This window comes from Diadema setosum, chromosome 17 (assembly GCF_964275005.1).
Source record: "Diadema setosum chromosome 17, eeDiaSeto1, whole genome shotgun sequence".
Taxonomy (NCBI): domain Eukaryota; kingdom Metazoa; phylum Echinodermata; class Echinoidea; order Diadematoida; family Diadematidae; genus Diadema; species Diadema setosum.
Window position 1 is genome coordinate 20,880,037 of NC_092701.1, and position 22,628 is coordinate 20,902,664.

Sequence of the window (22,628 nt, forward strand, 5' to 3'; positions counted from 1 at the left end):
GAACTTAATGTGATACTCACGAATCATGCTTTTCCCTCAAAATAATAATTTCAAAAGTCATTTCTGTCCTTTCATGACAGCAAGAACAAAAACAAGAACAAAACCCGTAACGAAATTCGGTCTGACGACTATAGCAATGTTTTGCTACCACCCCCTCCCCCCCCCCCCTCCTTTCAAACCCAATCCTGTTTAAGGTTTTGGGCAAACATATGATAGCATTTGATTGCTGATATTCTCTATATGCGGCGGTGGCGGATGTATATGATGTGAAGCAAATTGGGCATTAGTCATATCCCAGGCATCAAGGAAACCCACGTGATTTTCCTCTGAGATGATTCTTGTCAATCTCGAGTTTAGGTCCCTCATAGCCCAGTCGCTGTTCATGAGGTAGTGCACCACATCTTTGTGCTCTCTGGTGTTCAAACTTTTGAACAGTACTATGGTCTGAGGACTTCTCTCACGTAGACGATGAATGGCGTCAACGATGGATTGGATGCGAACCTCGAAGAGGGATGGCAATTCCATGGTGAAGTGCGCCCCCACTGCCAACACTATCACAGTGACATTTTCGTCGTCACGGATACTATCCAAGACATTTACCACATAATCAATGTATGATGTTATCTCCCAATGTCTTTCACGACCGATCGGATACCCGTGAAACCGAAATGATATGTCAATGTCAAATTCATTTTCTAACACTTCCATCGGTCCGATGTACCAAGAGGGAACGTCCCTCGAAATTCTAGTCTTTAGTTTCAATGTCTTCGCGTAATATTTAAAGAGTTGTCTGATAGTAGAGTCCCCGAGCAGACGAACGCTTTTGTTTTGAAGGCATGAAATCGCTTCTTTCGCGGAGAACTGGTGAATCTTACAGCTGCCAGAGTGCCAGTACTTCCCCCAGTAGAAGCCAGCGACATCGGCTTGACTGTCAAGAGCAGTGGGATGGCAAGAAGGCAATCGAGCTAGTACCTCGCTGTGAACCACCGAGGACACACCTTTAACAGAAAAGGATGAACAGTACTTAAAGGTAGGGGATACCTTTTACAGACCTCCCAAAATGCAGCAAAACATTAAATATGAACCTCAGGGGACTTGTTTAGGCCACTGCTGAGAAATTTGGAAGTCAACAGTTATCTACAATTTGAATAATGCACAAAACTCAACTACTCAGTAGTTCTGTGTGTCAGTCACACTTAAGCCTTTTTGTTGCAGTCTTCTGTATTTTTTTATCTATAAACACAAATCTAAAAGTATAAGAGCTGATGTAATAACATATAGAGTGTGTGGCAAGAATGTATATAGAAATGTTTGTAAGTTTTGATGAACTTTCTTCACAAAATATACATGATGGACACACATGCAGTGCATGGGTCTGCAAAGGTAGCCTAGTAATGTACTGGAATTTACGGTGAGCCCCCCCCCCCCCCCCAAAAAAAAAAAAAAAAAAAATTCAATTCAAAATCTAACGGTCAATAAAAATGTACTAAATGTTACCTTCCACTTTCAATACTTTACGGGAGTTTCTAAAATGATACTCTCTTCAACATACCACTGTATTTATACAACTCTTCATTTAAGGCAAGCAAATGGGATTCCCTACCTTTAAACCTTGCACAACTTGCCTTTGGCCAATGTTAAACCTACTCTCTGCACTTCCCTCCCCCATATAATTTGTGATTGGTAGGTTATTATAGAACTGCAATAATTTGATAGAAAGAATCCATTTCCAAACAAAAGTGACATATTGCAAAATGATGCAAATTTAGTAACCTAATTGGGGAGGTGGGGGGCTCACTGTATAACTTTTCACCGTTTATAAAAAGTGAATCGAATGGCCAGTGAAATGAAATAGCAATGCAGAAGTACTTTCAATATCCTATAGAACAATAAACATTGAACAAGTATAAGGTGTAGTTATTTATGTCATCACAAGATGTTATGTAACTTTACCTTTGAATGGAGAAATGGACGAGCGAGGAGAATGTATGAAAATTACAAGAAAAAAAAAATGAATTGGAAACATTGATGTACTAACGATATTCTGGCATGTCTTCTATGAATATCACGATGATAGTAAATTATTCTTTTCACGCCATAATGATCACACGCTTCAATTCTGAAAGAACAGATATGGAATTGTTCAATAAATAGCAATGGATAAGAGCTACCAAACTTTCGCCTAAATTTCCAGAAAAGTGATTACGTGATAACATTAGAAATAATGATACCCTCTTGTCTGACAATCAGAGGTGTTTTTTCTTTCTGTGAGATTTCCATAAACAAATGTTCCCAACATTAATCCTAGGGACTACCATTGTTAATAATCTCTCCTGAAAATGTCGTGTTGATGATATCTGTAAAATCATATCTCGAAACATTGGTCTTATAAATAGATCTATGTTTCCCCTCCTCATTTTCTCGTACTGTAGTGTTTGTAGTGGTCTTGTTAGGTGATGAGTATCATCAATGTGTTTGTCAAAATCTTTATTCTTTCTTTATCCTTCTGTCTTTCTGCCGTGTTTTGTGGGAAATAATTAACTCAGGAGCGGCATAACCAATTCTCATGCAATTTCCCATGGTCATTGCACATGCCCATGACTAGTGGCTATAAATAGCTGTCATTGTAATCACAGACGCATGACATCATCTAGGCGCCATTTTGTGAATTTAAAAAAAAAAAATCATATAATCGATAATACTTTCACACCAAACGTCATTTCCTTATGAAATTTAGTGTAATTGATGCATTCTGATATGTCTCCCCAGAGACCAGTCAATATGATACAATTATGTATGCATCACCTTTAAAATCCTTCTAATTGTTTATAGGATATGTAATAAGGTTGCTCCATCTTATCTAGAAGACTTGATATCTCTCCGCTCCTCCACTTCAACCCGTTCTCTTCCTCCACTTTGCGATTATCACAATAAAAAATCCCCGTACCTGTTCCCGTAATATGGTGACAGGGCTTTTTCTGTTATTTCTCCGGCTCTTTGGAACTAACTCCCTCTTTATATTCGAAATGCTGAAAGTGTCAATAAGTTTTGATAATTGCTTAAAACTTATCTTTCTACTCCATCTTAATTTTGTTGTGTTGTTGTCATATGTATAATGATAGCTAAAAAGTATAACGTAAAATAGTTATGTCGGGTTGCATTTCGTTGTGTCATTGGCTGGTCTGAATGCTTTTGACAGATATTAACATCATCGTAATTACGTTGTTTGGCTCATGAAACATCATGCGGGGTTCTGCCTGTCCACCCCTGAACGGGGAGGGCGTTTCGAAAAGAAAAGTCAGCTGTGCACCGACCTTTTTTTAGATCCCAGGATGCTAGCACGTGCAACTCAATGTTCTGGCACTTTAGGTGTCAGCTAAAACAGGTTTCTAGACCGGCCCTTCCGACGTATTACGAGCAGGTTCAAAGCGGTGGAGATGTTTTCCGAGCCTTTCTGTGAACTATGTTTCTTCTGTAATCATGATAATCTTTTTTTTTTATAACATTGCCTTTGTACTCAACTTGTGATTGATATGTGTCATCTTCATTTTACTGTATTGTAAAGTAACTCTGTATGTAATTTGTGCTCTTTTCTGCAGAGCCCCAATGCAAATCATGGTTGTTGTTGTTGTTTTTTCATTGAAAGCGCTACCCTGTGAAAAATAAAACGGGATAGATGAATATAAAAATAAACATGGTATAGAAGCAACAATCATTATCCCTTAAAGGGTGTGTACAGTTCTAGTCGAGGTGAGGATTTAGCTTTTAACGTTTTGCGAGATATTCAGAAACCACTCTATGAGATGCCAAAGAGCATGCGATTCTAAGGGGTATCAAAAGTTTATTCGATGAAAATCGGTTTTGGAATGGCTGAGATATCCAAAAAACAATGTGAAACAAAGAGATCCTGATAAAGTTGTGGCATGTCGCCTTTTATTATTATCACTTTTTTGGATATCTCAGCCATTTGAAAACCAATCTTCATCAAATAAACGTTGAATCCTTCTTAAAATTACGTGCTCTTTCATATTTCACAAGAGGTTTCTCATTATCTCATTTAAGAATGTTCAAAACATGAATCGCCACCTTAACCAGTACTGTACAGTCCCTTTAAAGCACTAACAACAAGATCTTATTACTTAACCTTCTTGTGACTTTACTTTTATTGTGTCTATGTTTCCGGATATCCTCTCACAAGCTCTGCAAATACAGAACCAAACTCACCACGTTATGGTTTACAAAGGTTATTAGAGAGAAAAAAAAACAACAACAACGTATCTTTTAACTGTTTACATTGAAAATAAGGAAAGGACCGGTGCAAGAAGACCCCCCCCCCCCCCCCAAAAAAAAAAAAAAAAAAAAGAAAGAAAATCATATAGTTTGTGAACCCATACGGGATAAGACCCATAAAGTATACTCCTCAAAGAACGCAATTGCACGCCTTTGATATAATGATCCAGTTCAAAATTAGCTCGTGTGCACATTGGTATGTATGATATATCTTTCCTTTTTTTTCCAGTTGGTTAGGCACTTTACTCATTTTCAAACCGGCATAATGCACGAGCTTGCCCAACGTAATTGGAGCTCATTTTTAAACAAAGAATGAACTTGCGTGTAGACTAGGTGACCAGAATGATACATTTCAGTGTTTTGTATTGAATGCATTAACAATCTTCTTCTATTAATATCGCCATATACCATGCAGGCTTGCTGCCAGGGGGATATGCTATTTATAACGTTTGCACGAATAAACATGACTAATTTTATACATGAAGAAACCAACGTACCTTATTGTACAAATGACACTTTTCTGCTCATGCACAAAGGCTATAGTGGAGTGCAAACTGGCTTATTTGTCTTTACATGTCAGATCCATGGGCTTTGATGTGAAAACTCGTTAATCAGTTTGACGTAAATAAATTGAGTAAAAAAAAAAGATCATTGGTAGAATGTACAGTGAAATCGGACACGAGAAAGTTTATTGAGCTCAGAAGTTTCTCCATTTTCCATAAAATCATGATCTAAAATCACACTCGCACTTGAGGGAAAATTACAACCAAATATACAAATCACCGAATGCATCAAATATTAGTAAAACACATCAGTGGAATATAAGTTTGAGGAAAATCAAACAATTTGTTCAAAAGTTCAGAATTTTAAAGATGTGGTGCGGCCATCGCTGGATGCGAAGACGGCAACAATTCGTGAATTCAATATAAAGTGAATTCATAAGTACATATTCTCTCAACTTGCTACCGATATATTTTAAGGGTAATATTATTTCCCTTGCTTTCTGAAATATTTAAGTGAAGAGCTATCACATTACGCTAGAAAATTCAAAATAATATGTTAAATTCTCTTTGTATTTTGTCTGCATCGATGTCCTACAATGACGTCACGAACTACACCAGCAACTACAGCACCAGCAACTATACCGTTGTTATTTTCGAATAATTGCAGTTTTGAGACTGCTAGACTAGCGACCCGTATCGTACTTTTGTTGATAATGATGCTCGAACGATCAAACCTCGACAGAGGGATTTTAAGAAATATTTCAAAAACGAACATGACGAATATTTGATGTGGGGGTCGTGGTAAGGACACTTCAACATTACCACGTGACCATTGTATATTCTTCTCTAAGATACTACATTTCATTGAGCATGTTATTCAATGCTCAAATCTCTATTCAGACTTGAGGTTCGTGCAAAATTAACACGTATAGCGTAACGAGCAGCCAAGTCTTGTAAAACAAAGCGTAGTTTTTCGTAACGAATTAGTAGAAGAATTTGGATATCAAATGCCCTACGAGTTTCTTTCAAACTACCACTCTGATTGGTACCGTGAACTACGGACTAGAGAGAGAAAAAATCCCACTATTTCTTACTTTTTGAAAGGCAGTGTGCTATGCTTGTCATTAAATCGGGTGGCTTTCTATAAAGATCGTCTGCGGGAGCGATGTCCAAACCAGTGCTCACATGAAAAGCTTTGAGGCTTCACGCAGAACCAAGGAGATCCACTGTTGTCGTCGGTAAAATTACACAGTGGACCCTTTTGTGAAGCCAGAAGAGCAAAAGTCATATACAGACATTTTTTTTTTAATTAGCACAAACAAGTCGTTCATTTATTAGATTTATACTATGAAGACATTAACCAGTCCGCTTTAATTTACTTCAGTTCAGTCATCTTCATCATACTGTACATGCGTACGGCGAAGATTTTTGAGATCGAAATAATAAAGCCCTAGTACAAAAAAAAAAAAAAATGACAAAGGAAAACGCAAGTTCAAATAATCATCAACCGATTGAGCGGTGTTGACCTTGAAGAAGAAAAAATGAAAGAACTAGTAAATGGTAAATTAACAGAAAAGTCATGACTTAAAGGATCTCTGTAACCGTTAAGGGGAAAAATGATAATAACAATAATAGCGAAAGAACACATCATTACGACATAAGCAACATTGTCAATGTGGTGGACGTATGCAAAAGTTAATCGTACTCAGTTTGCAGATAAAGAAATAGATTTTTGTTTTTTTATGAATAGTCCACGCAATATCAGGGGTGAAGAAACATTTGCTTTAGTCTAGACTGGTTTCAATCTGTTAATGAGGGCGCTGTGGCATAATGGATAAGGGCTCTGGTGGATAAGACTCCTGACTCCTAATCTGAGGACCCGAGTTCCATTCCGGCCCAGTGCTTACGTCCTAGGACAAGACGCTTTTATCCACCATGTCCCTCTCGGCCCAGGTGTGTAAATTGGTACCTGATTAGGGTAATAATAACGGCAGGGCCCTCTGGTAGAGGAGTGGCAACATTGAAGAAGTCCTTATTATTATTATTATTATCATCGATATCATCGATATATTTGTTATTGTTGTTGTAGTTATTATTATTGTCATTATCATTATCATTATCATTATCATTATCATTATCATTATCATTATCATCACTATTATTATCATTATGGCTTTGCTTGTTTAATGCTGTTCTTAATTCGCATAATATTTGTTTGTTTGTTTGTTTGTTTGATAGATATTTTATTTTTTGCAAATCAATATACATAAGTTACATAACCATGAACATGTGGGAAATATACAAAGTAAATTTCAAACAGAGTCGTTTGACTTGCATAAACAACGATATAATAGGAAGTTAAAGGACAAGTTCACCTTCATTAACATAAGGATAAGTAGCAATATTAGTAAAACACATCATTGAAAGTTTTAGGAAAATCTGACAATCCGTTCAAAAGTTATGAATTTTTGAAGTTTTTGTGCAGTCACCGCTGGATGAGAAGACTACTGCAGTGTATGATGTCACATGCGTACAACAATATAAATAAAATATAAAGAGAATTTCACAAAATTTCATCTTTGGAAAAAAGTACACATTTCCTTGACTCGTTACTGACATATTTTATGGGTAATATTATCCCCTTTGCCTTTAGAAAGAGGCAAGTCAAGTGCTCTTCTATTATGTGAAAAAAGTGAAAATATGTTAAATTTTCTTTACATTTTCTTTATACTGTTGTACTCATATGACATCACGAGCCTTAGTAGTCTCCTCATCCAGCGGTTCCAACACAAAAATTTTAACACCTTAAAACACCAGTTGCTTTAGATATTGCTGTTGTAACATTCTGGACATGAGTATTCCAAGTTAGATTGCTATCTAGGGTCACTCCTAGGAACTTGGTTGAATGTTTCTCAGCAATGTTTGTATCATCAATAGAAATACTTTGAGGAAGGGTGGGTTGGGATTGAAGCGTATGAAAGTGTATAAAACATGTCTTATCAATATTCAATGAAAGCTTGTTACTTCTAAACCATTTCGAGATGTTGCTTAATTCCATATTTAGTGTATCAACCAGTGTTACAATGTCTTTGTGGGAATAAAAAACGTTGGTGTCGTCTGCACTGAAATAAGATGAAGTTTAAACGAGGAGAGGAATTGATAATATCATTAATGTAAATCAAAAAAAGTAGGGGCCCGAGGATAGATCCCTGCGGGACACCACATGACACGTCAGAATATGATGAGTGGCTGGATTTAAATGCAGCATATTGTTTTCGATGACTTAGATAACTTCTGAACCACGACAAAGTTATCCCTCTCACACCATATATTATGTAATTGTTCAAGTAAAATGTCATGATCGATAGTGTCAAATGCTTTACTAAGATCCATAAAGACTCCAATTATGTGCTCCTTTTTAGTAAGCACATCAATGATATTGTCAACAGATTTGATTATAGCATACTAGGTAATCGGTAGAAAATCCGTTCCTAAAACCAAACTGATTCGCATTTGATATTTAATTTTCAATCATGAACGAGTAGAGACGCTTGTAAACTCCTTTTTCTAAAATTTTCGATATTGCAGGTAATAATGAGATGGGTCTATGATTTTTCACCATTGATGGATCTTCTCTTTTATAGATGGAGATAACTTTGGCGATTTTGAAGGAGTCTGGATACTTACCGTTAAGTAGGGATAGATTAAATATAGGTTGAGAGGGGCTGCTAGGGGGTAAATTATTTTTTTCAACAAATTCACCCTTAAGTTATCAGGCCCACAGGATTTACTACATTTCAGAGATAGAACAGTATCAATAATTTCCGATTCATTAATTGGAGTAAAAGGCAAAGAATTTTGATCACTTTCAGGTAAGTAATCTTTATAATTTTTGATATCATTTATGGGAATAGATGCTGCTAGAGAAGGACCAATATTGACAAAGAAATTGTTAAAAATATTTGCAATTTGGTCAGGATTGGTAATGACATTATCATTATGAGTAATGCTGTCAGGACATTCCGTAGGTTTCTTTTTGAGTATTTCATTAACGGTCCGCCAAAGAGCACTTTTATCGTCCTTATTAGATTCGAGTTTATTTGAAATATATGATTTACGTGAAACTCGAATAAAGGTAGTTAATTTGTTTCTATATGTTTTATACCTTTTCACGTTTTCAGGAGTAGGTTTTCTCAGAGATATTTTGTAAAGACGATTTCGAGTAATCCAGGGTTGCCGAGCTCTTTTCCTTCCATTTGTTTTGGGAGTTAAAGGAATGTGTTTATCATAATAATCTAATAGTTTTTGTAAGAAAATTTCGTAAGAAGAATTAACATCTTGGAGTTCAAAGACGTCATTCCATTGTTCTTCGAATAAATGTTGATTCAATGAATCAATAATATGTCATGGAAATGGGTGGGTTGTAATAAATCTATATTGTAATCTCCCATCAAAAATGAAATGGATTTTCTCTCTCCAAGAATTTCGTTAGCACATTGGTCGAAGTTGTCACAAAAAAAAAAATGAATGTCATTTTGTGGAGGACGGTAAATGGTACCAACTATAATATTTTTTCTCATTATCATTTAAAGATTTCAATAGATAAACTTTCTGCTCCCTGAATGCGCAAGTCGGTTCGAATTTTGAATTTAATTTGATTATTAACGTACATGGCAACCCCACCTCCCATGCCACGATTTCTGTCATTACGAATAAAATTATAATTTTCAATGCCAAATAGATCCGGGGAATTGGTGTGCAACCATGTTTCGGTAACTCTTATAACGGAAAATGGAAAATCATTGAGGGAACTTAAAAATAGTTCAAACGTTTAAAAATTTTTATTTAAGCTTCTTGAATTGAGATGGATTAAACTGAAACTAGCGCAAATCTGATTTGCCTTATTGAAAAAAAAAAATGACTTTTAAATTCATTGATAGTGAAGTACTGGCTTGTGTGGTTGACTAGCTGTTGGTCATCTATTCCAAAGTCAGAATCCATTTACAATGAGTGGCATTACGTGATAGCAGCATATCATGGTGCAACGGGAAGTGCAGTGCGCATCCTGACATCGCATACACGGGGTGTATACGACGAGGTGCATCGGTGCGTGATGTGCTGTAACAGACTATAGAGGAGTGATTGAAGCGAAATTATTGACATGACCTGCAGGACTGCAGAGCACAGACACACAGAAACACAAATTCAAATAATATGCTACACTTAAGGGGTGATCTAGCAAGTACTGTAACTAACACATAGTGAGAAATAAGCAGTATCTTTTATGTCAATACAATCTTTTTTTTTTTTTTTGGAAAGGAATGTGCATTTTACAACATTCCTGTTTGACATTAAAGTGGCTCGGGGTGGAATGCGGGTGAAAGAAAAGAGGAAGAGATAAAGGCAGACTCCACAAAGGGGGGTGGACTAGAGACAGCTGGTTTCGATATAACCGTGTATAATACGGGTAGAGAAGAAAGGGAGGATATGGAGGCAGAGACCGGAGGGAAGACGAGAATCTGGATGCTATACAACAGGGTAGAATACGGGTAGAAAAGACATTAAACTGTGGAGACAAAGAATGAAAGAAGAGAAGAACTGGGCAGAACTGGTTGTGATACAACAGAGTGATAGCTGCTGTTGTCACTGAAAACGGGAGGGTACGGCATTTCAATTTGAAGTCCTTAACAACTATTTTAACGAACAATCATTCATGACAAAGGCAATAACAAGGTAATCACACAATGACGTAACAGCGTAGGACAACTATACAATAAAAACATTCTTGCTAACAAGCAATCAAACATATAGTACATTGACTTCAATTACATTGTTAGTTTCTGTACCTGATTAGGGTAATAATAATATATATGGCATTATACCTTGATAACGACGTTCCTGTTCTGGATTGATATTAACGCAATCTCACACTTGGATATGTACTTTGAAGGGCACCTGATGGTAAAATTTTGATGCAGTTTGTGCCAAAATCATGTTTGTGTTTATGTAGTATTTCGTTGCTTTTTTAGGGGGGTTGAATACTCAAAACGACATGAATTAAAGGAAAACCAAATACAACAACTATAAAGCATTTCAAGAAACGTAGTGTAACATATCGAGGCGCTAAACTATTAAATAATTTATCAGATGATGTAAAGCAAAGTGTATCTTTTTCTATATTTAAAAATGAGGTGGATAAATTATATACGTAGTAATTGTTTGCATTGAACTGTAACATTGTGCATCAATCATTTTTTTTTCAGTATCTTAATTCCCATTTTCTTCATGTAATATGCATGATTCTATATGATTTGTTTTTTGTGTGTTTGTTTGTTTGTTGTTCTTTTTTGTTGTTCTTTTTTTAACGTTTCCTATACTATGTGTAAAATGTTGTATTTTGTAACTGTATGATTTTTACTTCACGGACTCACAGAAGAACAGCCATTGGCTGAAGTAAGTGACCCGTGGTGAAATAAAGTAAACTCAAACTCAAACTCAAACTCAAACTCAAACTCAAACTCAAAGCAGCATATTTTGTAGTCGATAAGATTTACTGAAATTAACAGATGTAGCTATTGGGAGTAGCATTCTTATGAAAGTCGGGGTAGCTAGACTTATACTTGCAGAACCCTATACTGATAACTGTGATGGCGTTTCGACTAATACGTCGTACACTGCGCTATTTCATTCAGCTTCTGAAAGTCAAGCTGCATGCAATGTAGGTAGCACGCATGATTCTAGTCTCAGATTTTCTTTCACACATATCTATCTTAAAACAAAAAACTGACATTAACTTACTAAATACCCACTGTAGTCTCTGAATTTCTTGAATTCCCTTTTTCACAAGGTTAGTACTATAACTTACAGATAACGGCAGCGTATAGCGCACAATAGCCTTTTCCCTTCCCTTCTCTCATATATACGATTCGTGTGCTTTAAAAAAAAATCAACCAAATAAACAAACAAGGTCATTTCAGAAGTAAATAGAGTGAAAAATCCCCTTAACCATGACACATATACTTACTGCAAAAAGAAAATAATGATAACAATAACAATGTGCAATTCATGATTTATGATGAATTAGTAAACCATGAGCTATTACGGTTGTTTATATTGTGTAGTATCAATGTGACTCTGTGTTCCCGTACACATCAATAGACCAATCATGAGGAGTTGATATCAGAATCAAATATACACCTGCGTAAGTGTGCACTCTACATGTGCGCATTTATCATGTTTATGTACGTGTGTACAGTGGCGTATCTAGGGGGGGGGGGCAAGGGGGCACGTGCCCCGGGCGCCACTCCTTGGGGGCGCAAAAAAAAACGAGGAAAAAAAAACGAAGAAGAAGAAGAAAAAAAAAAGAAAAGAAAAAGAAGAAGAAGGAAAAAAAAAAACTCGCCCGGAAGGGGGGACCGAGAATGGTAGGGGGGAGGGGGCAGAAAACCAAATCAAACAAGATAAAAACAAAACATGATGATGACGGGGACAAAAAGACAATGTTTATTGTGTTCACACAAAAATTCGATGTCTGTGAGCTGAAATACAAAAATTTTCGGCTCGCTTGCTGCGCTCGCTCGCCAAAATTTATATAAAAAAGAAGGTAAGAACAAAACGTGATGATGACAAAATTACAGTGTCTATTGGGTTCACACATGTTATTTTATATTTAGCAGGCAAAATGTTACACGGAGCAGCGGCTGCAATTTCTTTCGTTCTGAAGCGATCGCCAATTGGATCAAAAGTAGGCGCCAACGGTTTCGAACATGGGGGGGGGGGGGCGAAAAAAACCCCGAATCAAACAAGATAATAACAAAACGTAATGATGACGCGGAAATATAAAAATTTCGGCTCACTCGCTCGTACTAATTTAGAGTATTTTTTCAAGTCCTCAGTTTGTTGGTATAAGTCGTTATCTATAAGGCCGTCACTATATCTTGATTAGAATTTTTTATTGTAAGATTTAATAAGCAAAATGACAAGAGTTTCATGATTTGTAAGCTGAAATACAAAAATTTTCGGCTCGCTCGCTGCGCTCGCTCGCCAAAATTTGTATAAAAAAAGAGAAGAAGATAAGAACAAAACGTGACGATGACGCGGACAAAATGATAATGTCTATTGTCTTCACTCATATCATTTTATATTGAGCAGGGAAAAAACGTAATGATGACGCAGAAATATACATATTTCGGCTCACTCGCTCGTACTAATTTAGAGTATTTTTTCAAGTCCTCAGTTTGTTAGTATAAATCGTTATCTATAAGGTCGTCACTATAATTGTGAGATTTAATAAGCAAAATATGACAAGAATTCCATGTTTTGTAAGCTGAAATACAAAAATTTTCGGCTCGCTCGCTGCGCTCGCTCGCCACAATTCATATAAAAAAAGATAAGAACAACACGTGATGATGACGAGGACATAATATACAAATTTCAGCTCACTCGCGCGCACTAAGTTAGAGTATTTTTTAAAGTCTTCAGTTTTTTGGTATAAATCGTTATCTATAAAGCCGTCACTATATCTTGATTAGAATTGTCAGATTTGGTAAGCAAAAAATGACAAGAATTCCATGTTTTGTAAGCTGAAATACAAAAATTTTCGGCTCGCTCGCTGCGCTCGCTCGCCAAAATCTGTCAAAATTCATTACATTTAAATCACGTTCAAGAGATCCCTTTTAAGTGCTTGAAAAAGCATCATGTGGACTTTGTTTAAAGTCCCTACCGGGATGGGGTTGGGGTTCAACACTTTTTCAGAAATTAGGGGCGCAATTTTCGTGCTTGCCCCGGGCGCCGTTTTCCCTAGATACGCCACTGCGTGTGTATGCTTTTATGTATGGATGGATGAATGGATGGATGTGTGGTTGGATTTTTGTACGAAGGCCCCCTATACTCTAACAATAAGTACCGGAAAAGAGCGATAGATTCCGATATATATCATAAGCTTACGTATTTTGTCGGCAAAGCAGAATTGCACAAAGTACCTTCTACTTTCGAGGAATTCTCACTCTCCCGAAAGCCTCCGAAATAACCGGCTTCGACGAATCCCTCACTTTGCACTTGCTGGAGAACATGAACGGCCTCACTGGAGTGAACGAGCATGACCTCGATGTTGACGAATCCGTCCCACTTTAGACTGAAGAGAGCAGAGTATGTCCCACTGTCGTGGTCGATTACCTCTCCGTATGTCGTCGAACTGGCGGCGAAGGTCTGATTTTTGGTGAAAATTCTTGCACGAAAGTAGTCCCCGCCGTAAGACTTCGTCTGGTTCAGACCGTTACGTGCTTGGATGACAAGTTCCAGCTGGTCGCAGACCTGGAACTCTCGGTGCTTTGGTCTCTCCACGAATGATGAAAACTCTCCGCTCGTTAGCTCAGTGACGTTTTGCCACGATATATTCCGGCAGATGGCGTACTCCTTGAATCGCATGCTTTTTGTGCTGACATTACGAGCGGGGCAAAACGGATGTGGCACAGTCCGTACAGTTTGAAGAACGGCTTCTGCGTGTTTGCTCTCCGTATCTTCCCTGTATTTGTACTTCACAGTCGGGAGGAAAGATGAAATGAAAATATGTGATTGCATCTCATGCCTGTTAACATTATGTTATAGATGAGTTATGCCACAAAATCCGTCGAGTCAGAGAAATTGAAGTAATCTTCAATTTTCTTGCTGTATATTATATATTATCTATTATTTTACTCTCCATCGGTACCGTTTCATAAGGTAGTGTAAAATTTGATTTGATTTGATTTATTCTCTGTATGCCATTTTTTTTTTTCAAATACATCAACTTTCTGCAGTTTCATTAACAACGTACAAAATAACGGTAGCATACTTTCAACAATTATCATCATTTTCATCAATACACTACAATACATCTGTAATATAATTACATGAGTAACATCTTAATAATTTGCATACAGAACGATTGCTTTTGCTCTTTGAGATTATGGAATTTCAAAGCCCTCTTTGTTTCTTGATACATAAATGAACATTTCAGAACATTAGAAGAAAAAAAAACTGTTTCTCTCTAAAAGTAGCAAATTTCTTCCTGATCTTGGAAAGTTTCACGATCTAGGCATGAGAAAAAAAAATGCAGTGAAAAAAAAAATAATTCTAACGTCAAAACTATCAAACATCTGAAACAATTTGGCACAAGATTTAATGGGTAGATGTCTGAGAGTGAGTGCCATACTGAAATCTTTATTTTGCCAGCTTCTTTTTTCTTTTCCTTTTTTTTTTTATGGAACCTTGTATTCGGAGACTATTGATTCTTGTATAGAATCAAAAGTGTCTTGCCCATTCCGTAAAGAAGGAAAACTACTGGATGAAACACAAAAACAAGCCCATTGCGGCACTTAATAAATTATCTTAACGCAGTGTGGGTAATGAATACGGTCATCTGGAAATCCGCACTTGTTCTTTCTTTCTTTCGCATCGTGAGACAATAGATAAGCACGCATGTCGTCTCACAAAAATAGTATAGAGTAAAACACCAAATATGCGGCAGGGTGCCTATTTCTGGCAGGGGCACTTTTATTCATCAATAAAACAGCTCATGAATATCATGTGTGCTTAGTCCCACATTAAAGCACAAGCAGGAGTTACTCGCAAGCGTTATGGGAAGTGACACCTCATTGAGCCGTTACATCAATGAATGAAATGGCCCTTGCCGCAATTAGGCATCCTGTACAAAGTCTGCCGCAAACGGGGTGTTTTAATCTAGTTTGCGTCTTTCAGTAGACCTGCACACGCATCAACCATATTTTCAATGGAACAAGCAGTAGGAACTTACGACTGCTTAAATTGCTGAAAATAGAAAATATGAAATTCTACGGACAACTAAAAAAAGAAACAACTCCCGTCTTGTAATGGAAAGGTTGATGAAAGATGTCATTGAAAAGGTATGTGCAGATCCTGAATACCGGTAGAACTTTAGAGTAAAATAACAACATGTAGTTTTCAGTAGGCTTTATAATTCCCAATCTGGGAGTACTGTGGGGGAACCCTTTCTTTTCTTGTCATTTTTCTCCTTCCTCGGGGAGTGGGGCTGGGTGTTCGTAGTTGTCAAGGTGGTAGTACTTAAGTACTGTGGTTTAAAAATGGAGGGATGTATAAGGTGGTATGAAAAGAAAGCTTTTAAAGCGTGACATGGTCCTTTTAAACACATAATCAGGAGCATAATTATAATCTGTCAGTGAGGCGTGACTGTCACTGAAATTTTGTTCAACCAGCCCGAACAATATTATCAATTGACAATCTAGAAATTACCAGCATTAAGGAAAATAGGACAAAGTCCCGTCAATTAATATTCCATATAGGCCCGAATTCACGAAGGTGGTACAAATGAAACCATGGTTTAAACCATGGACAAAAACCATGGAGCGCCAAGTGTCGCACGGAATATTTCACTACGAAATTGGTCATTTCGTTGGCAACATGACCGTTTCATTAACGAAATTATCATTTCGTGGACGTAATCTTCATTTAGTTACAAAATGTTGTCATTTCGTTAAAAAATAATCATTTCATTGACGAAATGACTGATTTCTTAACGAAATATTCCGTGCGACACTTGGCGCTCCATGGTTTTTGTCCATGGTTTAAACCATGGTTTCATTTGTACCACCTTCGTGAATTCGGGCCTAGAATCCAGACTGAAAACACTGACCCCAATGGTATTCACTTTGACAAATGAACCCAACATAGCCTTTTCGCAAATTTCAGTCACTTTGACTCCCATACTGGAAGTCTTTCCTATCACGTTGTGACACTTTCGTAAATAGATCATGAGTCTGTATGTTGAACATAACCGCACAGTGCTGTGATAAAAAGCAACCCACAACCCAACCATGCAATGCCACAGGTAATTTCACAAAATCATTATATCTATGCTATATGTATACCTGCTCCGAATCTACACACAAATCAGAAGTTCACTGTATTACAGTTCCAATAACCATGCTTTGTCAACATGTAATGTTATTCCTTATCGGTTGCCAAACAGTCATACTCTGTGCTTATTCTTGGCAATCGTTCTGTATGCAAATTAAGATGTAACTCACGTGATTATAGTGTCTGTGCCATAAATGTGATATGTTATATAGTTTATATGTTTGCATTCTAAAATCATAGTATTGTTTATAGTATCAGCATACAAATCAATGAGTAATGTACAATAGTATATAGAAGAATTTAAAATGAATATGTTTTATTGGTATAACAAATTGGTGCTGTTGTTTTTTTTTTTTTGTTTTTTTTTTTTGTTCCAGTGTTTCACGTCTTACAAGCTTGGCTTTTTAGTGGTACACTGTTTTACATCGTTATGATTATTTACTGTTTTTGTTGCCATGGCAAAGCGCATTGTTTCTTTTTTTTTTTTATTCGAAAAAAAAAAGCCTTTATCAGACGAATGAAAGAATAATTGAAAACTTGTACCACTTTGGATCATGTTCCCTTTTTCTTTTCTTTTTTGATGATGGAAATGAATAAACTATTGAAATTAAAAAAATATATATATATATATATATATATATATATATATTATAGAGGTATTGTATAATTGATGGAAATTATGATAATTGTTGAAAATATTCATACTATTAATACTGGTATATTGCACAATGTCAATGAAATTGCAGAAAATCGATGCACTTGAAAAGATTGCGCAAAGCTATTATTTCAGGAGATTTATTCCTCATACGTATTATCATTATTGACAATCACCTATATACAGGATTTTTTTTTTTTTTTTTTTTTTTTTGCGGCGCATCAAAAACGTATATTTTCGGCCACTCGATTTTCAGTGTGCCATACGAGAGCATATTGCACAAAACGCATAGGCCAATGTATTGACTTCACATCGGCTACCGTTGTTAGTGGTCTTGCAATAATACAAATTATACCAGGCCTGAGAGGTTCTGGTTAAAACTATGTGCATGACGTGACTTCGACAGCACTGTTTTCTGAGGGACCCAGACCCGAAGAAAATAGTGCTATTGAAGTCACCGAAGACAAGTAGGTTAACCAGAACTTCGAAAAATGACCTGCATGGTATAGTTTTATGTCCTTCCCAAGGAATTTTAAGAGTAACAGCAAAGTATAATCGGTGGTTGACCTATCTAAATTTATCCTTTTTTTTTTCACTCACAAAATTACATGGGAAAAGTGTATATGTATACATCCACTGCGCGATGTACTTTACCTCGAGAAGCGTAGACGCTGAGCGTTTGGTGGAAAACCGTACTGTGACATGATGTGTCATGCACTAACTCACATACGCGCTTGTGACATGAGTGGTGCTCGTGTGCTTTCATTGCCGCCGATCGATCAGATAACAATAAATGATTTTTGAGGGATATAGTGCATATTTTATCCCTCACAAATTATTTTTTGTCCTCTAATTGGTTGAGAACATTGAAAATGACAAGACATATTTCCACCATGAAAATCTTAGTCCAACTATTTCCCCAGGGAAATAGTGAATATATATATTATATATCGAGCGCTGCCATGGCGATATTAGGGAGCTTTAGATTTTAGACGCGCGGACGTTCAAAGGAAAAAAAACATGTTCTGAGCGTGCGCAGAAGTGCGCGTCAAGTCGATCTATTTTTAGCCTGCGTCACCTGAGTTTTTCACTACGCGTACTGGGCTATTTTTACGTCCGCACAGTTTGCAACGTAGAGAGCTACTTCATGCACTGATCATATGGTGGCGCGATTTTATTTTTTATACGTTGCGTCCCAGCGTAATCTAAAGCTACTTTTCTACACGACGCAGGGGAGAGGAGAACGTCCAGCGCACTCGTCGTCTCAAACGTCCGCGCGTCAAAATCTAAAGCTCCCTAATGGCTAAGCGCACGCGCACCCCTCTTGTCACTCTTGTCATAGTTTTGATAACACGGGAGTCAGAAATTGGTGACCTTACCCGTGCGATAGCCATGCTTGCTCATACAAAATTGCAATTGAACTTTTAACTGCATGTCACATGATGAGCAAACGACCAATCGGATAGCTACATTCTTTTTAAGTGCTGTATGATATACCGTATTTTTTTTTATTTCATGCTTCTCATATATACATCAACATCTATCAAAAGTAATTGTTCTTTTACGTTATCAATAACGTACAAAACAAACAAAAACAATATATACAGTAATCATGATGATAACTGGTCGAAATCATGTAGGCCTACAAAGAGAAGTATGACGGGACCTACATGAAAGTAAAGCTTGTTTGGTTGTATAATCCCCAATTTTTTTGTTTTTGTGAAAGAGAAGCAGTAAGAAGAGGTTGTTATTAGTTAAAAGTTATCTTGCCTGTATAGCGCGAACGCTTGCTACGCTACATGTACTACGTGCAGGAATTATATATATATATATATATATATATATATCTTCTATATGATTTCTATACGCAAGTAAAGTGCGAGTCGCTCCCTTTTCATTGCAGAGTCGACTTCAAAGTGTAGCGGAAGTACGTCATTATTTAACATAATGTTTATGCCTTGTTTGGATAATCATTATAGATGATAGTAATCATGGAATACCAGGGAATATTGGACTCGTGAGGGCCAATATTGCACTGTTTGATATCGCACCTGTAACATGGAATATAATATCCTGCTATCTAGGCTATAGCATTCGGCTATCTCTCTTGTGTAGTAGGGAGAGATAAATGAATGCAGAAAAAAAAAACACAAAAAACACACACACACACAAACTAATATGAATGTAGATCGTGACTCTGTAGGCGTACATTGTACATATCCGCACACTACTGTGATGCAAGACGCAAAAATGATGCAATATCATGCTATCTAGGCTATATAGCATTCGGCTATCACTCTTGTGTAATAATAAGCAAATAATCAATGTTGATGAAGGTGATGGGACAAACTATCACTTCCGAGGCGATCTGGATGTAGCTATCTTTCCGAAGCGCAGCTGAGATCGCCGAGGAAGTGATAGTTTGTCTCATTGCCTGAAACTGAAAGTTTATCACTTGCTTTATATTCCACATCTAGAGTCCTAGATATTCCCATTTTATTCCACATTTGAAACCGTTTTAGCTGTCTTAGGGTATCCTCAGGGCTTAGGCTACGTAGTTTACTTTATGACGTATGCGCGTAAATGACAAAACAACAAATTTGCTCCGCGCCCCGCGCGTGGCACCGAAATAAAAGTGCGTTGCACTGTGGTCTATCACTTGACCCAGGTCAAATGATAGACCACAGTGCAACCACCGAACTAAAACATAGTGGAATGCGTGTTCACCCCACCAAACTAAAACATAGTGGAATGCGTGTTCACCCAGGAAATACGCAGCCACCAAAACTTGTTTAACTCACCTGACCACCGCCATTTTGCTAGGGCAATTTTTTCCTTATAGGGCTCACACGGGTAAATAATTCCCCATAGAGACGTGTGTTAAAATTCATATTTCAAAAAATTCTGTAAAATAGCTGCGAGAAATGAGGTGTTTCATCTTCACTAACCTGGATAAGTGAGATATTACCTTTCATCCATCAAATTTCCAGGGTGGGTTCTCCGGCTCAAATTCTGTCCAAGGGTCCGCAAAGCCAGACTACGAGTTCTTGTCACTCAAAAAATCACCTATTTTCCGTACACGTACCCAATGAAATATAGTCCCCTCAAATTCCATCAGAAAAGCTTTCATCTTCCAACCAAAATGCAGTTTGTAGAAAAATTCATACTCAATATCTACAGCTATTCAGTTTTTTGCCAAACTACATCATTGATTTTTAATTAATTTTTTTCTTCATTTATTTTGGTATCTTTGGTACGAATTTGTGAAGGGGTCTGGAACAGTCCATTTTATTTACAGGTGTGAGCCCTATAGTGGAGGCCATATTTCTTATTTGACTTTTTAACATCATAAATGTGTTTTTGATGATATTTGCCCCTACATCATATGAGAAATTACACATTCAAGAGTTATAAAGCTTCTCAATGGGACACTTTTGAAAATCATGCCCTTTGGAGTTTTTTTTTTTTTTTATAAATCTTCCAGTTTTGATCAGTTCTTCAAAAGATGAATACATAGATCCAGGCAGTTATCCTTATGGGGGTGTCATCATCACCTTATAGCCTACAAAGTACTTGATAAGACTTTGTTTTGTCAAACAGACTAACTTTATGTATTTTGAGCTGTTTCAGTGGTAGCCAAAACAAAGAAATACATTAAAATAACACAGTCATTCAAAGTTGTGCGATACTGATGACTGCTATGTACTAAGATCTAGTACCACAAGAACATAATAATTAAAAAAACAAATTGTAGCAAGGCAGAGCTGGGGTGGGGGGAGTAGAGGAGAGAGGTAGAGGGGGGGGGTAGGGAGGAGAAGGGGAGGGAGGAAGAGATCTGACACAATACAAGATACACAATACAAAAATAACACAGAAAACAGTCATTCAAAGTTGTGTGATACTGATGACTGCTATGTACTAAGATCTAGTACCACAAGAACATAATAATTAGAAAACAAATTGTAGCAAGGCAGAGTTGGGGGGGGGGAGTAGAGGAGAGAGGTAGAGGGAGGGGGTAGGGAGGAGAAGGGGGAGGGAGGAAGAGATCTGACACAATACAAGATACACAATACAAGAATAACACAGAAAACAGTCATTCAAAGTTGTGTGATACTGATGACTGCTATGTACTAAGATCTAGTACCACAAGAACATAATAATTAAGAAAACAAATTGTAGCAAGATAGAGTTGGGGGGGGGGAGGAGTAGAGGAGAGAGGTAGAGGGAGGGGGTAGGGAGGAGAAGGGGGAGGGAGGAAGAGATCTGACACAATACAAGATCAACATAAACCAGCAGAGCTTGTATGGGATGAATACTTCCCATAGACTTGCATGCATTGCGTGCATTCTCTATAGGGCTCACATGGGTAAATAATTCCCCATAGAGACGTGTGTTAAAATTCAAATTTCAAAAAATTCTGTAAAATAGCTGGGAGAAATGAGGTGTTTCATCTTCACTAACCTGGATATTAAAATGAGATATTACCTTTCATCCATCAAATTTCCAGGGTGGGTTCTCCGGCTCAAATTCTGTCCAAGGGTCCGCAAAGCCAGACTACGAGTTCTTGTCACTCAAAAAATCACCTATTTTCCGTACACGTACCCAATGAAATATAGTCCCCTCAAATTCCATCAGAAAAGCTTTCATCTTCCAACCAAAATGCAGTTTGTAGAGGAATTCATACTCAATATCTACAGCTATTCAGTTTTTTGCCAAACTACATCATTGATTTTTTAATTAATTTTTTCTTCATTTATTTTGGTATCTTTGGTACGAATTTGTGAAGGGGTCTGGGACAGTCCATTTTATTTACAGGTGTGAGCCCTATATGGAGTGCACGCTCAAGCAGGTCGGTCGGTCCCTTGCTTTCTTTTTTTTTTTTTAGTGATTAACTCCAAATTTGGCATGTGTGACCGTTTTAACAAGCAGATATGCAAGACACCTTTTTGATAGTGCACAAAGCGTTGCCATGGAAACGGCAGATTTTTTTATGAAAATCTTGTAAAATGTTGTGGATCGAAATACACTCGTGAGTTTTGCAGCAATTCAGTTTAAATTTGGGAAATGCGATCAAAGTAAGGCATTATTGTTCAAAACCTCTTTGATGTGTGTATGAATAAATCTGTTGCTATGGCAAAAACATTTTCTTTTTACCAATTACACAATTAAATGTGTGCATTGACCTAACTCCTTTAGTTTTTATGCATTTAGCTTGAAATGAAAGGCACATGTGACCATTATGAAACGTAGATTTGCATACTTGTGTATTTGCATAATTTTTTGTCATT

The 22,628-nt window shown here is 37.1% G+C and overlaps 1 protein-coding gene across 1 annotated transcript; it reads right to left on the reverse strand.

Moving 5' to 3' along the window:
• Positions 1-189: 189 nt before the first annotated feature.
• On the reverse strand, positions 190-18,734 carry LOC140240519 (NXPE family member 3-like). Its single transcript, XM_072320286.1, has 4 exons — positions 18,720-18,734; positions 13,740-14,327; positions 5,952-6,051; positions 190-998 (listed from the first exon to the last, which is right to left on the reverse strand). Exons 1-4 carry the CDS (start codon positions 18,732-18,734, stop codon positions 190-192), a joined length of 1,512 nt encoding a protein of 503 aa, XP_072176387.1.
• Positions 18,735-22,628: the final 3,894 nt, after the last annotated feature.

What these genes read in the sequence shown, in the direction of transcription:
- LOC140240519 (XM_072320286.1), bottom strand. An exon ending in CTGCTTTGCCGACAAAATAC is followed by an intron (nt 6,052 to 13,739) that starts GTAAGCTTATGA and finishes GCTTCACAAAAG; the next exon opens with GGTCCACTGTGTAATTTTAC. An exon ending in CTGGTTTGGACATCGCTCCC is followed by an intron (nt 999 to 5,951) that starts GCAGACGATCTT and finishes TTTCTGTTAAAG; the next exon opens with GTGTGTCCTCGGTGGTTCAC.